The 17062-nt window shown below is 49.5% G+C and overlaps 1 protein-coding gene across 1 annotated transcript in view; it reads left to right on the top strand.

The window, feature by feature from the left end:
* Nucleotides 1–17062, top strand: part of LOC109393959 (putative polypeptide N-acetylgalactosaminyltransferase-like protein 3) — a 347307-nt gene that overhangs the window by 254323 nt on the left and 75922 nt on the right. Inside the window, exon 3 of the mRNA XM_019663704.1 lies at nt 12452–12618. Within this exon, the coding sequence (XP_019519249.1) occupies nt 12452–12618 (167 nt within the window). The remainder of the gene's footprint in view (nt 1–12451; nt 12619–17062) is intronic.

Here is a 17062-nt window from a genome sequence, read left to right as displayed (position 1 = left end):
CAAACTATTGAAGATTCTTTAATATTCAGAGTATTATGAATATTTGCTTACAATTTTATTTTACTTTATATTTGGTGTTCTAAATTTAACTGTTGTATCTGTCTAAAATTTATTTTGAAGTGTGTTTGGAGGGAGGACCTCTTGCTGTTTACCCAAAAGAGAGACAGTATAGTCCCAACACCATGTATTAAGTGACTTTCCTTACTCTTTGGTTTGTAATACCTTCCTGGCATAAATTCTCTGAGACCAGGTCTGTTTCTGGTCTCTTTGTTCTGTTTCACTTGTCATTCAGCTTGTTTTTGATTAAATTATATTAGCTTATATTGGATTTTCAGATCACATATGTCTCTGGGGTTTTTTGAAACCCTTTCTTCGCAACGGTTTTGTTATTCTTACCTGTTTATTCCTTCAGGTCAATATTGAAATCATGTGTTGAATGCTAAAATTATTTCCATAGAAATATTTTTAAAAGTAACATTTATGGTATTTTAAGTTATGTAAGTATTATGCGTTTGGTGTGGAACCCTGAAGACGACAGTGAAATAAATACAGAGGACTAAACAAAAGGCTCCCCACTCAGGTCCTCCTCAAGAAATCATTTCTTTTTTTCAGAGGCTAGGACAAAGGGCCTTGGAATCTGGTAGACGTGAGTTTAAAGTCCAGCTCTGCCTACCACTCACTTTGAGCCTTTAAACCTTTGAGCAAATGACTCTGAGCCTCAGTTTTCTCAACTGCAAGATGGAGATACCTATGTCACTGCTCATTGTGAAAAGTAATGAGATAATGTATACACTGCCACGTTCTTGGCATTGTGAGCTGCTGCAGTGGCTGGGCTCACACATGCATGTGCGTGCACCAGGGTCACCTCTTCACCACTCACCTCCCGCCCTCTCGAGGCTTATGCTGAGAGCTGGCACAAGCTCTTCAGCTTATTCATCTGGTCAAAGCACATGGCTGGGCCTGGATCCAAGGCATGGGGACCTAGATAGACTTCATCTCTATAGTAAGAAAAACTTCAAAGTCATATGGCAAAGGACCTGTACACGTGGAGGGGCAGGATTGGGACATTGATGCGTTTCACCACATAGGACAAGCAGGACCTGCTGAACCATACCAGCAGTTCAGGGAGGGGGAGGCATTTTCGGTTTGAACGAGAGAGGTAGGGCCAGGCTACCACCAAACTGGGCCAATGGAGCTAGTGTGTGGGATTTGCTTCCGAGTGGGGAGAGCCTGGCCTCGGGAAAAAACTTCATGGGTGGAGGGAACAGTAGTAAGTGCAATAACAATAGCACCAAGGACAGAGTGGTGACCCAGATGTGGGAATAAACACAAGTGTTTTCAGGGTCAGTGTCAGTAAAAGATGGGCTTGACTGGCCAATATAGCTGGAATGTTAAAAGGAAAAATAGCTAGTTTGGTTTTATGTTTGTCACTGCTGTGCTGAAGTTACAGGATAACAACCTTTAGAACCAAGCTGGAGCTCTGTGTGGGGTGAGGGGTGGAGGCTGGCAAGACTTTGGCTGAGAGCAGGCAGGGTGTTTTGCGGCCTCTGATTTCTATGAAGAATCCGATCGACCAAATTTTGGATCTGCTGGGCCTTGGAATACAGCTATTTATTATTTTCAATTGGCACCATTTCCTAGTGTATTTTTGCCTCTCTTGCAGCAGTTGGGGCTATGCCCTCTCATTCTACTCACCTTTGAAAGCTTATAGGATAAACCTGTGCATGTAAAGGCAGCATTTCCTGTGTGTTAAGTGCACTGAAGGTTTTCTTAGCTCTGGCCTGAAACTGTTTACATTAATTTACTCCTAATTGTTTTTAGAAATCCTGTTCCTGAGCCTTGGCTTAATGAAACTCGAAGGTTTTTCTTTTCTTTCTCTGTTCTCTTTAGCTAAATACAGAAAGATAGGCTACCTCACACCTGGCCAGGTTATCTACCGAGCTGAGACTCTAAAGACTGCCCCTGCCCCAGCTCCACATGTGTGTTTCCTCCCTTCCCCTTTTAGAGAAAGCAGTGTGCACAGAGCAGGGAACTGTGCTTAGAACAGAGGGTTAAGGAGGGTCAATCAACCCCTTTCACTTAAAAAAAACCTTCTGGGGCTGGCCAAGTGGCGCATTGGTTAAGAGCTGGCTTGGGACGCCAGCTCTGTGCAGCAGGACCTCGGTTCGTATCCCACATGGGGGTCAGTGACACTGCCCTCTACAGCTAAGGTGCTGAACAACAGCTCAACCTGGAGCTGGGCTGCCATGAGTTGCCAGCGACGGCGTGGGCTGCAGTTCCTGCTGTAGTGGGTTGCCATGGGCTACCGTGTGTAGCCAGCAGGCAGCGTGAGTGGCCAGCAGCCGCTGTGAGCGGCCGTCCAGAAGCCGGCGACTAATCTGCCTCGCCCGGGAAGAGTGCAATGATGGTGTCAACTTGGGCCAGTGAAGCAACGTCCTCCACAACCAGACTGAAGAACAAAAGGACAGCAACTTCTCTGTTCCCCTTCCCCCAATTCCCCAGCACTGTTCCCATCCCCCAATTCCCCAATTAAAAAAAAAACTTTAAAACGTTAAAAAACAAACAAACAAAACCTTCTGAAGATAGAGACAAGAGGGGGTTTTGCCCATGTCACCACCTCCTACTACACCTTGAAATTGGCATAGCTGCCACCTAGCCAAGCAGAGCTGAGTCTCATGGATTTTCTGGCTAATGACAATTTCCTTGTCCTTGGAAAAGCAACTCTTCACAACTCAGAGAAAGCGACTTCCCAGGAGGCCATGGAGCCAGTAGGTAATCAGTCCTAACATGAAAAATGGCTTGGGGAATATTCCAAAATAAATGTTTTTAGGAACCAGGCTGGCAAGGGGCCTGTAGAGCTGTGTGGGAGCCTAAGGTGCTTGAAAACAGGGCATGGACACTAGTCTGTGACCAGGCATGGGACTGCAGACTGACCCTGATGCTGTGGCTATGCAGCCTGGGTTCATCCTCTGCCACATGCTCTTGTGGGAAGCTGATGAAATGCGTGAATTCTTGCCCCAGAAAATAACAAATACTCCTATACCCACAACATGTGGCATTTAATTTATGAGGGTTTAAGTGGGGCTCCGTGGACCCCAGAATAAGAACTCATGCCATGCATGGAGCCAGCTGAATCTTGATTCGTGAAAATTGCCCCTGCACCACTGATGGACAGGACACACAGGGCCTCAAACGCTGGAGCAGGCGGTCGTCCCTGAGACTTCTCCGTGTGGACACTGAGCTAATGAGGTGTGCTGCCCTTCAGCTGTAGGAAATTAAACCACTCAGCAAAGTGTGCGTTTTCCCTAATAATGAGAGGTCTACAAGAGGCGCCTCATACATCTCAGCTCTTTAAACCCACATCTTGTTTTGCAAGGTTTGGTGTTGCTACAAGTGATAACACTCTTTCCTAGGACTATAGGAAAGGCCTGACAAGGAGGGAAGGAAAAAAGGGAGTGTTGGGCTAGTTAATGCCCTTGACCCAAGCAGCTTTCAGGATGTGAGGCCTGATTAGCAAATCCAGGGAGACAGCAGGCAGTCGTGTTCAGAAGTGTATCTTTTCCGGTTGAGGTGCCCTCACCTAAGTTCTAATTGCGAGAGGAGATAAGGGGTGCCTTTGATTGCAAGAAGAACAGAGGGAATAAATAGGGACAGTAGGAGGGTTTGCATTTGCTTATTCAGTCACCGTTTATCTGCTAAGTATTGTGTTGGGTAAAGAAAAATAAAGAAGACCCACTAGCTCCCCTGCAGTGGGAAAGAAGACCGTGTGTGGAGGGAGAGAATGCAGCAGGACGGGGCCTGTCATCCTGCTGGGGATCTGGGAGGGTGCCTGAAGCTGGGGCTGGCGGGACGAGGCGGTGTTAGGCACAGGAAAGCACTTTAGGCAGAGAGAAAAGTGTGTGTGAGCTGAGAGCCAGCATTCCCAGCTCTGGGAAATAGGAACAGTGTGCAGTGGCTGGAGGAATGAGGGGTGGGGGCGGGGAACCGGGCTCAACGTGGGTTCTGGGCGAGGGAATCCAAGTCTAATTACAAAAGCTATGGAAAGGCAGAGAGGTAGTGGAGAAGAGGAGCGACATGACAACATTTGCCTTTTAGAAAGATCATTCTGGAAGCAATGGGGTGGATAGAATGGGGTTTGGCTGCTGAGGGGGCAGACTGGAAGCAAGGGACCAGTGAGGTGGCTTTTGGTGTCATGCTGGAGGGAATTGATGAGGAGTCCAGCTCAGGCAGTAGAAATGGGTGGGTGGAGATGAGTGTCATACAAAGGATCCTAAAGGTGGCAGAATCTCCAGCATTTGGTGATTTATTGGACATTTCGAATGGGTCATGGTTTTAACTTGACTCCTGAAGAGAAAGAGGGGTGGGTGCCGTTGAATGAAGAGAAGATGGAGGAGAGAGTGTTATAAGTGAAGCAAGGCCCTGAGGTGGGAGGAGCCTGGGGCGTCCACAGCACAGACGCAGGGTGAGCTCTGACCTCCCGACATTGCTTCCTTCAAGGCTTGTTCAGAGGTCAGTAAGTTTGCAGGTGGGAGGGATTCTAAGGAAGTGCTTGTCACATTCCCACGTGCAGAAGAATCCCCTGAAGAACTTGACTAGGAATTCCCATCCAGTGGGGTGGGCCTGAAAAGGCACATTTCTAACAGGCTTCTGGGTGATGCTTGGCTGATGCTTGGAAATTCCTGCTGTGGCCTCGATTTCCTTTGTGGAAGAGAAGGCACAGTTCCTGTGACAGGAAGATTGGCCCGAGGAAAGTGGGGAAGTGGTGGTGGGGGAAGATTGAAGGCTCTGACTGGTCTCGCAAAGAAGGATGCTTGGCAGTCTAAGGGCTCCATGGGACTGGAGACCCCAGATCTGTCTTGTTTTCACTGCAGCTGTGGGACTTTTTCCAGCAGGGTCAGCAGCCCGTGTGAAGGGGAGGAAAGTCAGATAGACAACTGATCCTGAGCTGGGGTTCTTTGGGACTGGTGGGAAAGCGGCCATGGGAGCGAGGGCCGGGTAAAGGCAGGGCCAGGTTGAAGGGCAGTGTGTGGATTTCAGCTGTGCGTGGAAGAACACGAAGCCAGGGAAGGGCTAATGTCCTGGAGAAATCAGTGTGGCCCAGGACCAGGAGCTCTTCTGGGGGTCTGAAAGTAGATGTTTGGGGAGGATGAGATGGGAGAACTAAAGTGAAAGGAGGTTGTAGCTGCTGAAGGTGAAGATGGTTGAGGTGTAGCAGTTCTGGGCAATGGTGAGGTCTAGGATCAGAAATGGAAGTTTTGAGATCATTCCAGTGCAGTAACCCCAACAAGGTAGTCCTGGTCATCCGTCGTGTGGGTCAGAGGCTCCCTGGCTGTGCTGAGGTGGTGTCTGAGGCTGTAATGGGACCGAGGGACTGCAATGACAGGGATCTGATGAGACATGGCATCTCAATCTGGTATAATCTTTATTCCACACTACAGGACCATGTATCAGAGAGGGTTCTCCAGAGAACAGACCAATAGGATATCTGTCTATGTGTCTATCATCTGTCTATCTATCTCTCTCTATCTATCTATCTATCTATCTATCTATCTATCTATCATTTATCTAAAGAGAGAGAAAAGAGAGATTTATTTTAAGGAATTTGGCTTACAGGATTATGGGAACTGGCATGTCCAAAATCTGCAGGGCTTGCAGGCAGATTAGAGACCCAGGGAGGAGCTGAGGTTGCCGAGTCCAAAGGCCATCTCCTCACAGAATTCCCTCTTCCTCAGGTACCTCAGTCTTTTTCTCTTAAAAGCTTCAGCTGATTGGCTGAGGCCCACTCACACTGTGAAGAGTAATCCACTTTACTCCAAGCCTACTGATCCAAACGTTAATCTCTTCTAAAAAACATCTTCACAGAAACATCTAGAATAACGTTTGACCAAATATCTGGGTACTGAGTCCTAGCCATGTTGTCACATAAAATTAACCATCATAGACAGTTAGAAATGCATGGTCACCTGACCTCATAATTTGACCCCATGTCCACAGCGAATGAGAGAGAAGAGGGAGGAGTTTGTCTCCTTGTGGAGAAAAATGAGGTCGTGGGCAGTGGTGAGCCGTGGAAAGCATGCGGGGCATTCTGATGTGTCTGTCAGCATGCACAACGTCAGTGCTCATGGCCATTTCCAGGCCCAGCAGTGTCAGTGTTTTTGCAATAGTGCTTCCAATGAGGAGCCCCATTTCTATGCTTCGTGGGTCATACCTCTGGCTTGGGGTAGCTTGGACTGCATGCACCAGCCATGGCTATGGTGAGGCTTGTGGTTCGGTTCTCGTGGCCACATGGAGCTCAGACCTTTGCCTTTCCTTCCTGATGACTTCTCCCTGATGACTGGGTACCACTGTTGGAAAAATGAACCCTTTTACCAAGTGGCTGGGCCACACTAATGCTTTCTTGGGGATGGCGCCCTTTTGCCTCTCAGCTTGAGAAGGTATGCTTCCAGTGTACCTGATGCTGACCAGTGAGGGTGTGTCCAGGTCAAGGAAGAGTGTGGCCATTGAGGCTGGTGAGCAGGTGTGTCAGTGGTGGAAGTGTAAAGCAGGGTGTCACAGGGGTGCATTCCAGGCTTCCTCTCATATGTAAGCACATTTGGAATTTATAAGGTAGATGCTCAAGGCCCTGGGCTCTCCACTGTGAAGTGGATCTGATGTGTGTGGATGTAGTGATGATGGCAAGGCACTCACAAAAGGAGTGGTCGCCTCCCACTTCTGCCCACAGCAGCGGGGGGATGGGGTGTGAATGTGTGTCCCAAGTCTGTCAGTTCTCAAGAGTTTTCTCATCAGAGCATGGCTGCTATTGGGACGGCAAGGTGGTGTTTTCTGACTCTAACTACCTATTCTGTTTGACTCTCTGCACTTTCCTCCCTCTCATTTCAGTCCATGTTGCCTCCTGGAGCCTGGCAAGCTGGGTGTAGAGACCTGGCACTAAGAACAGACTTGTCAGCTGTAGAATCTTTATTAATGGGTCTTTGTGACCTTATCCCTGTTTCTGAAGTACTTTGAAAATGAAAATCAGCCTCATAGGAATTTGCAGAGCTTGATGTGAGTCTATGGTTCCAAGACCTGGCTGTTTACTACGCCATCTGTAAACAAACTTAGACAGATTTCTTCTGGAAGGCCCTGGAAGAGAAAACAAGGGGACCTCAGTGCCTCTGTGTGCTCAGAAGGGCTCTAATTGCCCGCCCCTCCCTGTGTTCTTGGCCATGCAAGTTTGATCCATTGGTCCATCTTTCAAATCCAGCTCACAGCTCATCTTCCCTGCCCTCCTGGTCTACTCAGCTCATCAGTCATGGCTGGTGGAGGTACAGCCATTGGGCACCTAGCATTTACTACACTGAGTCACAAACTGCCTTGTTAGAGTGTTGGCTGTGTCCTGGTGGTCAAAACCCAGGACTCTCCATTACTGACAGCAGGCTAGAACTCAGGTGCTGCTCAGTAATTGGTCCCTTCACTAGGGGGGCAGACCTTGGGGCAGAGACTGAGGGTCGGGGTCGTCGTTGCACCTGGGAGCCAGAACTGAGGTGAGCAGCTAGGAATGCCCTGCGGATGGCCCCACAGCAACGCGCCACATGAGCTGAGTGACCCAGAGAAACCAGGTAGGCCCATCACTTTAGATGGGACCTGAGGGACTGATGGCCAGGAATGGGGCCAGAGAGAGAGCTGGAGCCTGAGTGCAGGCCTGTGGGCACCTGCCCTGACCTGGCCCCACCCAGCTATCCAGAGCACACACATAGGTGCACCCACAGGTCCTGGGGCTTTCTGACCCTGCCCCAAGGGATGGTGAGGACAGACAGTTGGGCTTTGGTGCACAAGGACTGAAGAGTCTCATTAGCAGCAGAATCTATGTGACACCTCTGTATGGCGGAGGGCAGGCGTGGACTCCCTCTGCTGGGGATCCTTTAGTTAAAGGGCTTTTGGTAACTCCCTGCAGTCACCACCCAAGGTAGCTCCCTGTCCAACTTCACAGCCAGACCACTAGGAGTTTTGCCCACATCCCCAGCAGCCTTATTAATCTCAGGGGTGGAGGGTTGACTTTTGCTCACCCAGATCCCACTTGAAAGGAACCCTCCTGGTGTGCACTCTGCCCCCAGCAGGTTACAGGTGTGGTGCAACTCGCCATGGAGGGCCGTCTCCTAGTTGGAACTTTTACATCAGAAATAAGGAAGCTGAGGCTCCAATAGACTAAATAACTTAGCCAAGATCTCTCCCAGCTAAGAGGGGCTGGGCTAGAAACTGTGTGGAGGGTTGTCTGCTGCAGCTGCCACACCCTGCTTTTGTCTGGCAGGGGCACCTAGGAGACTCTAAACAGCAGATGATGACGTTCACATCCAGGCAGTCTTGCTGCAGACTTGCTGTGTGACTTAGGGCAAGTGACTTCACCTCTCTGTGCCCCAATTTCCTCATCTGTGAAGGGGGGATGATAGCACTGCCTACCTCATAATGCTGTTGTGCAGATTAAATGAGACAGTATAGTACATAGAAACTTCCAGCAGTTTCAGCATGTAGGCTTCTATGTATGCATTGGTTATTATCATCATCATCATTATCTATAACCTCCTGGGTCTCCTGGACCACACACTGCATCTAAATTCCTTTACAATAGTGGGGATGTTTGGGGTCACCTTTTTGTTTCTTGGGTGGTAGACTAGGTCACAGTGTGTCTTGATATCTCTTGTCTGGACCACATCGGGGTCATATAAAGTTGTTTCCTTGAAAGGTGGTCATGGGCAGGGGTCTGCTTTTGAGAGGCTGTGGCCAAGTGTTTGGGCTTTGATTTGTTCCCTGCTGGAGGCCTCTGCCCTTGACCTTCTTTGACACCCACTGCGATTGCCTGTGGTGGATTGCCAGTGGCAGCCAGGTCTTTTGGTGTTCAGTGAAGTCAATGTCAAGGGCTCTGAGGTGAGTGCAGCGAGGGAGGGGGAACGGGTCACCTGCGGGGAGTTACTGAGTTCAAGGACACATCTCAGGCATATACATGGACAGCTGGACAAACAGCTGGGTGGACAGATGTAAGGCATCTTAAAGACCTCACTTGGTTTCTTTTCTCTTTGAGAACAGTCTCACAAAGATCTGTTCCCCTGGGAGCCCTTTGAGGAGAGGAGCCTGGGCTTGAAATTCTTTGTAGCCCCTTCCGGCCTCGAGCACTGACTGACATTGACCCAGACCGGAAGATAGCTTTCGTGCCAACCATCTTTCAGAGAAAGGGTTGCTTATGCTTACTGACTAGTTATTGCAAGGAAATTTGTGATTTCTGGGACTCAGATCTGAGTCTGTGTTGCTAGAGGGAACATACCCCACCCCCACCCCACACACACACATGCACGCGCACACACACCCCTATAGATTTTGAGGTATTGTGCCATTTCTATGATGTGCCACTCTCTTCTCACTCCTGAATACTTTCAGTCTGGGATCTATTCTTTTATCCTCACAACCTCTCAGGCTACACTTACCTGGGTTTTGCAGCCTGGGAGGCATCAGGGAGGCAGGAAACATGTCTGATCCTGTATGTTCCATTATGTAGAGACGGGCTGGAAGCCAAGCTGACTGCTCCCTTGCCCAGGTCTGCCTGCCCCATCTGCTTGGCACTGGCCATCACCACGGCCACCCAGAGAGCACCATGCCCACCACGGTGGCCTGGGCACTGAGCACCTTCCACTCCCTCAGCTCTGCAGGAACTCAGGAATGAGGGGAGAGACTTCTGTCATGTTAGCCCCAGTCTGCAGGGTATGGGGTACCCAGATATGTGAGGTTTGGACATAGCATCGTGAGAATCATCGGAACAGTTGTCTCAGCACCCATGCCTAAGGGCAGGAGCCCTATCTGATCTCTTCCGCTGTGCAGTCTCCAGCATTTCTGTGCCCTGTGGGCCTCTCTCTTTGCCCCATCCACCCTTAATCTCCCTTCCTGCACTCATCTTCTGCCCTGTCTGGTTGGAAGTGATGTACATACCTGCCAGTGCCTTCTCCTTATAGAAGCTGCTTAAAACTTCAGTTGTCCCTCTCTCCAGGATATTCTGCTCATCTTCCACACATCAGGCAACAAGCCAGGTTAGAGATTTTAAGGCAGAGCCTACCTCCCTAGACTTCAAAGACAGACAAAAATAATGCTGATTTTCACAATAATGCCTGTATTCCTACTGTCTGCCTGTTGTGGAACCCTGAGGATGCTGGGCACAGGAGAGGTGAATCACTGTAAGCTGGGCAAGATTAGAGACCTGGGTCCTGTCAAGGAGGAGAGTGCTGGGTGGGTCCTGCAGGAAGGGTCTGGGTTGAGGGGAAACTCTGGAAGCCTGGCCGATGGTGATGGGGAACGGAGGGGCCAGCCAGGCAGACAGCATCTTTCCATTAGCTGTTACACTGCATTTTCATGGGGCTCTCAAAGGCTGTGTCACTTGATCCTTACCAGGACCGAAGCCAGGCACCCAGAGCTAGGGATGGTGAGGATCATTTTGACAGTTTTAGAGATGCAGACACATGAGCAGTGTGCCCAGAGTAACATGTCCAATGTGTGGCAGAGCACTTCTCACTTCTGAAACCCCTGTGATTTACTGAATGGCCTCCCTGACCCATGAAGGGGCAGGATTCCCCCGCCGTCCCACACCCCTGAGGCTCCCATGTTGCCCATTTCACCAGGGGGAGGTGTTTGCTCCGGCCACGAGACTAGACTCACAATTCAGCCTTGATGGCAACATGACCCCATTGCCTGTGGGTGGAGCAGACGGTGCTGATACAGTGCAATGTGGCCATTTTGCTTCTTAATTCCAAGGACCAGAAGTTGTTAAAGGACCAAGGAAAGCAGCCCCAGGAATGAATGATCAGAGTAGGTGGGTATGGACAGTGTGTGTGCTCACGTGCATGGGCTGGTGAGTAATGGGCTAAGAAGGAGCAGCTGCCAGCCTGCCAGGCTCCAATGGCTGCCAGTCCCCAGTCGAGGGGGCTCTGAGGGACCTTCTGGGGTGCCCTCCTGGATCATCATGCAGTGAATGAGATGATCCCCACTGCCCATGAGCCCGCCAGTAACCATTCTAATCTCACAGGCAGCCCCAAAAGTGAATTGACAGCGATGTGCTAAAAATGAGGCTGCAGGATCAGTGGGTCCCTGGACGGTCTCTTCCAGGAGACACAAATGTATATTGTAACAAAACTTTATTTTCTTCTGAAAATTGCCTACGTGATTAATATGGCCCGGCACAGGCCAAGCTGTTCAGCATAAAAAGCAGCCGTATTTCTTGCTTCCTCTCCGGTGCTGCTTCGCTCACTCCGTTCCTTCATCCCGCAGCCTGTGTTCTGCTCCTTCCCACATGATGCTCCACATTGTGCAGAATCATGCAAGGAGAGGGGAGGGCCCTGCAATGCACGCGCTCCGTACGCCATTCCACTGTTTCCATGTGGTGTTTTCAATGGGGCTCAGACGAAGCATGAACCCAAACTCCCGGGATCCCCCAACAGAGTGTGGGTGTTACTGTGACTGGGCCACACAGATCTCATTCCCTGGGTATTCGGCCATCTCCGGGGCCCCAGGGAGGCCCCAGTCCTCTGCCCCCAAGTCTAGCCTGAATGAAAGGGATTCTCCCCTGGCTTGGGGGTGGGAGAGTTGCTGGGCCTTAGGAAGGTGGTGCCATCTCCTGCCCCAGGGAGATTCTCAGAACGCTGGCAGGAAGAGTTGGGGCGTGTCGGGCAGCACTCTCCTACACAGGCAGAGGACTTGCTTCTTTGATGTGATTATTTGCCTGTGTGTGTTATGTCTTCTAGAATGTAAGCTCCATGAGGACAGGGTTTCTGGTAAGTGTCTTAGTACACGTTCCCTCAGAAACAGAGCCCGACACAGAGGTTTGAGAGCATTAGTGTGTTTGGGAGGTGGAGAGGGGAGTGGAGGGGTGGCACTGGGAAGGGAAGGCACCTCTCCCCAAAGGGGTGTCATGCAGATTGTTACTGTGGAGCTTGATCCCAAGGGGGACCCTGGGAGCCTTGTGAAATCCACCCCTCAGAGTCAACCTGCTCAAGGGGCCCAGGGAGCCCGGGTATTTATACATCACCCCCCAGTGGTCTCTGGATAAGAGCTGCTGGGGGCCAGGTAACTGCTTGGGGCAGGGGCTCCAGTCAGAGAAATGCAGGTGCCCACAGTGGGGAGTCAGGCAGGTGGGCACTGATGTGGGACAGGGGTTATGTGTGGCACAGTGGATGTGTGCCTAAGACTGATGCTTCCCACTCGTACGAGGTGGTAAGTTTGGGAGCATTAAGGGCATCCCTTAATGCCCTCCTCCTTAGTTTTATTCTCAGTTCTTGGTTTTAGTCTCAGTTCTTAACCAAGAGAGGCCAAGAGAGAACCAATGAGTCATGCCTTGGGAGAAGGTATATGAGGATTGGGCTGAAATCCTTGCTGTGTCAGAAACAGTCCTGTGCTTTTCGCCTTCCTCTGACTCCACTCTCCTCTGCTCGCCTCCCAGGTGTAAGGAGCTCAAGTACAACAAGGAGCTGCCCCAGATATCCATCATCTTTATCTTTGTGAACGAGGCCCTGTCAGTGATCCTGCGCTCGGTCCACAGTGCTGTCAATCATACGCCGACACACCTGCTGAAGGAAATCATCCTGGTGGACGACAACAGTGACGAAGGTATGGGGCCGCCTGCACAAGCTTTCTGGAGAGGAATGTGCTCCAGCTGAGCGATGTCAGTGGGGAGAGGCTGCTTCCCTTCCCTTGTGAGCCCAGATGCCTTTGTCTGCTGTTTCCGGGCACCTCTGGGTAGTGGGAGATGTTTTAGAGGAAGACGTCTAGGTAAATGCTGGTTCATTCGTCCTCAAGGGCTCTAGGACACTTAAGAATAAATGACTGGTTATGGTTCTAGACTGATTTTCTTTCCCTCTTCCTATTCCCTAAAGAAGATGACATCAAAGAGCCTAATTCCTCCCCACTCCCCACTCCTAACCCCATCTCTGTTGTCTTTTTCTGAGAAACAAAAGAAAAAATGGCATTCTGCCCTGTGGTGGGAACTGCTCATCTTATCCCAGGGTTCCCCTCTGGGCCACTGTGGCCGCCTAACTGTAGGTGGAAATGAGCAGTGTTTGCAGACTTTTTGGAGTTTAGCTCTGTTAGGAATGGTGGCTCAAGTTAAAAAAAAATAATGAAACAGGCAAATATTGGATGGCGATGACAAAAACCCTTTGAGGTCCTTGGTGAAGAAGGCCTGGTGTCCAGGGGTTGGGGTTGGGGGTTGGTTTCGCTAATTGCACCTTTGTGTTGGCTCAGAGCCTACAAAATTTACTATGCTTACTGCAGGAACAAACCCTAGCAAGCTGATGACAGAAAAGCAAGCAGCCAGGGTGCATGCCTAAGGCTTATCTTCTGAGCAACTGAAGGGATTAAGGGGCAGGCTGAAGCCCTTGCTCTCTGGTGCTGCGTAAGGAAGAATTACCTGTGTGCCTCCTGGTCAGGAGAGGGCGAGCTGGAGGCAGGACAAGCCGCAGGTCCTGTTTGAACCTGATTGTCTTCAGGCGCTCTGGGATGAGCCTTTCACGTTTCATGGCCCAATAGCTGAAGTCCCCCTGGCCCTTGTGAATCAGCATCACAGTTACAAGTGAAGGGCTTGAGGGTGCCTGGACTCAGCAATATGCCACTCAGGCCACTGACCTCTCCCGGGCCTCCAGGTTGTGAGGACAGATGGGTCATTTGCTGAATTTTTCACATCCCTATTTATCTCCCTTTCCCTCTGGCCATTTCGTTACCTATAGATTCTTCTAAAACTGACCTTGGGAGTCTTCTTGCGAGGATGTTCTTCTTCCAGTGCCTTGAAGTCTCTAAGTCGCCTGGCAGTCTCTCTCCCTGGCTGTTCTGCAGCCTCTGTGCGCTCACTGCAGACTTCTTGCTTCAGCAGCACCCCCAGGCCCCTTCAGGGAGTCCTTGCTGCTTACCCCTCCCCCCCCCCAATTTGCTGGCTAAGTCCCACCAGTCCCCCAGGTTCCACATGTGTCACATCCTCAGAGAAGCCTTTGCTGACATGATCGTAAGGCCCTCTCTGTGCTGCCCAGCATCCTGTGGGCACTCTAGCAGTGATAGCACCATGGTTTGCATATCTGAACCCCAGATTCTGGGCAAAAATTTGTTCCAAAGGGCCTGGCTGGTAGCTGAGCCTTGGTGAGTGTCACCTGGGAGGAAAGGAGGGAGGGAGCAATGAAGCTGGAAGGTCAAGGGACTGGCGGCGGAGTGGCTGGAGGTGCTGCAGAGAAGCGTTGGCAACCCCAGAGGAGAGGGCGACTGGTGAGCGCTGGACTGAGCTGAGGTGAGGGCTCCCCCAGTGGGGCTCCCTCTTGCAAGGGTGTCCCTGCAGAGCCAAGCTAGAGAGGAAGGAAAGCAAGCCCAAGCCAGGCCTGGCCAGAACTTGAGCGGCCAGAACACCAGCTCCGTGAGAGCAGGGTCTCTGGTACATGTCTTGGTATGCATTCCCCCAGACACAGACCCTGACACAAAGATTTGAGAGCATTTGTTTATTTGGGAGGTGGAGAGGGGAGTGGGGAGGTAGCACTGGGAAGGGAAGGCGCCCCCCAAAGGGGTGTCAGGAGGATTGCTACTGTGGCGATGGGAGCTTCATCTCCAGAGGACTCTGGGAGTCCTGTAAGACCCTTTCCTCAAAGTCAACCTGCTCAGGGCTCAGGGAGCCTGGGGGCTTATACGCAGTTAGCACACATACTTTCACATGGGACCCTCCTGGAGCCCCACCTTGGAGGAGGTTCAGCTTTCAGAGGTGGGGGTGGGGTGCTGAGGATTTGCATTTCTCACCAACTCCTGGGTATTGCTGATTCAGTGGGCACCACACTGTGAGAGCCACTGAGTTAGGCAGCATGTCAGTGGCTCACACTTCCTGTTTCAGTGGAGATGCTGAGAGTGTGAGAAGAAGCAGGAAGAGGTATTCGGTCCAGTCTGACACTGAAGTTAATTCCCATTCATCCTTCCCTGTCCCCCCAAATACCTAGGGTACCAGGAGTGGACTATATTGATGGCATTTCTCTCGTTTCTTCCTCTTGCTCCAGCCTCTATATTTTCTCTAGGCCAGAAATGCCTTTAATGGGAAGAGAAATTTAACATTTTGTGTTTGTTGGGATGTTTTTCCCTTGTGACTAGTATTATTGAGCTTTGTAAATATTCTATGTAGACTTGAAAACAAACCCACAGTGTAATCATGGAATTGAATTCCTTCCTGGCATCAATTTTGTCTATTTGACTATGAGTTTATCTTCTTAAGTCTTTATGATAATGGCGTTTTAACATTTCCTTCTTGCAAGGACGATTCTTCCCTGTGTTCCTAATAATGTTTGATTTCTCTGTCTTGTTGTCAGTTTCTTTGGCAACATAGATTTGTATCTGCATGGCTTCATTATTAGCGGTGGTTGTTACCATTATGTAATGCTCCCTTTATCTTCAAAACATACCTTTTTTTCTTTGCCTTGCGTTTACTTTGTTTAGCATTAATTTTTTTATCCCTGCTTTCCTTCTGTTTCGAGTTTGAGTATAACATTTTTTTTTCAGCAGTACCGTTTTGTTCTGATCTTAAAAGCAAGGCATGCTCTTTGTAGGAAAATTTGAATGTGTCAAAAGCACATATAGTTGGAAAAAACAAATACTGCAGAGACTAGCCAGAATCAGCTGCTCATTTGCCCATGTTCTCACCCTCTTTTTAATGCACATTTTACATAGTTAAGATCCTATGGTAAAAACAATTTAGTGTTCTCATTTTCCACCTAAACTGTGAAGCATATTTCCCTTTTAATTAAAAAAGCTCTGCGAACATTATTTTACTGAGGGTAGAATGGTCCATCCGAGGCTGGTCAAGACTAGCGGAGGTGGGAACAATAGCGCCCCCCCCATGCCCATATGCTATCACACCCATTCAAGATAAAAACAGCTTTTTGTGGGGGGCGGGGAAGAGGAAGAACAAAAAGACTGGCTCAGGGAAGGTGTGAATAAGGCCAGGATATGTGTGCATCGCAAGTCAGGGTCTTTCCCTTGTTATTATTTTTTTTAAGTAATTTGTTTTATTGACATATAAATGAAAAGCTTGAATATTGACATTGGCCTAAGTTACACCCAAATAAAATGCAATTTTTTTGTATTCTTGTACATTAAACTGAAATCACTCAGGCAATTTTGCCAGTGATCGCTGCTCACCCAGTCCAGTGGGCACGTCCCTGCCCTGACCCCGCTGTGCTGGACACTGTTGGTGGTGTCCTTCCTGGCAGTCTTCTCTTCCGGAGGCCCCAGCAGCACTGTCTGGCTTCTCCTGTACCCTCCCCCCCGCTTAGTTCCCTGCTTTCACTGGGATCAGTCATGGTTCTCACCATCAGGATGCTGGGTAGTTCCTTTACTGTGCACGTTCTGAACATTCCCAGATCTGTCCTTACAGCCCAGAACAGCTCCAAACCTGTGTCCTCTGTCTCCTGGATGGCTGCCCAGGCCCCTCTAAAACCATCACCTCAGTTGGTCCAGTGACTAACTTACTCTTTTCCTCTTAGCCTCAGAAACCTGTTTCTTATCCTTATTTCCAGTGAAGAGCTTCACCTTTTTCTCAGTTATCTCATCATCAAAGACCAGAAGCCTCTCCACGCTTTTTCTCCCCCACTTTCTCACCTGCCCCAGGTTAGTTACTCCTGAGTGTGATCCTTCCTGGCCTTATCCCAAACCTCAGCATTTTTGCCTTGAAATTTGTTTGAGGGGCTAAGAGTACACAGAACTATATTGATGGTAATTCTTGACACACCACATCATCTTTTGTTTATTTTCCTTTATTTTAATTGAGATATAGTTCACATAACATAAAACACACCATTCTAAGGCGTACAGTTCAGTGGCTTTCAGTATATTCACAATGTTTTGCAACTATTGCCACTATCTAATTCCAGAATATTTTCATCACCTCCCTAAGAAACCCTGAACCTGTTAGCAGTCTCTCCCAATTCCTCGGGCAACCACTAAGGCCTTCATGTCTCTATGAACTTGCCTATTTTGGACATTCAATATAAATGAAATCTACAATATATGGCCTTTTGTGTCTGGCTTCTTTCATTTA

Source organism: Hipposideros armiger, unplaced genomic scaffold (genome assembly GCF_001890085.2).
Source record: "Hipposideros armiger isolate ML-2016 unplaced genomic scaffold, ASM189008v1 scaffold_400, whole genome shotgun sequence".
NCBI lineage: Eukaryota > Metazoa > Chordata > Mammalia > Chiroptera > Hipposideridae > Hipposideros > Hipposideros armiger.
The sequence above is the reverse complement of the archived record's forward strand: the minus strand, read 5'-3'. Positions and strand labels throughout refer to the sequence as shown.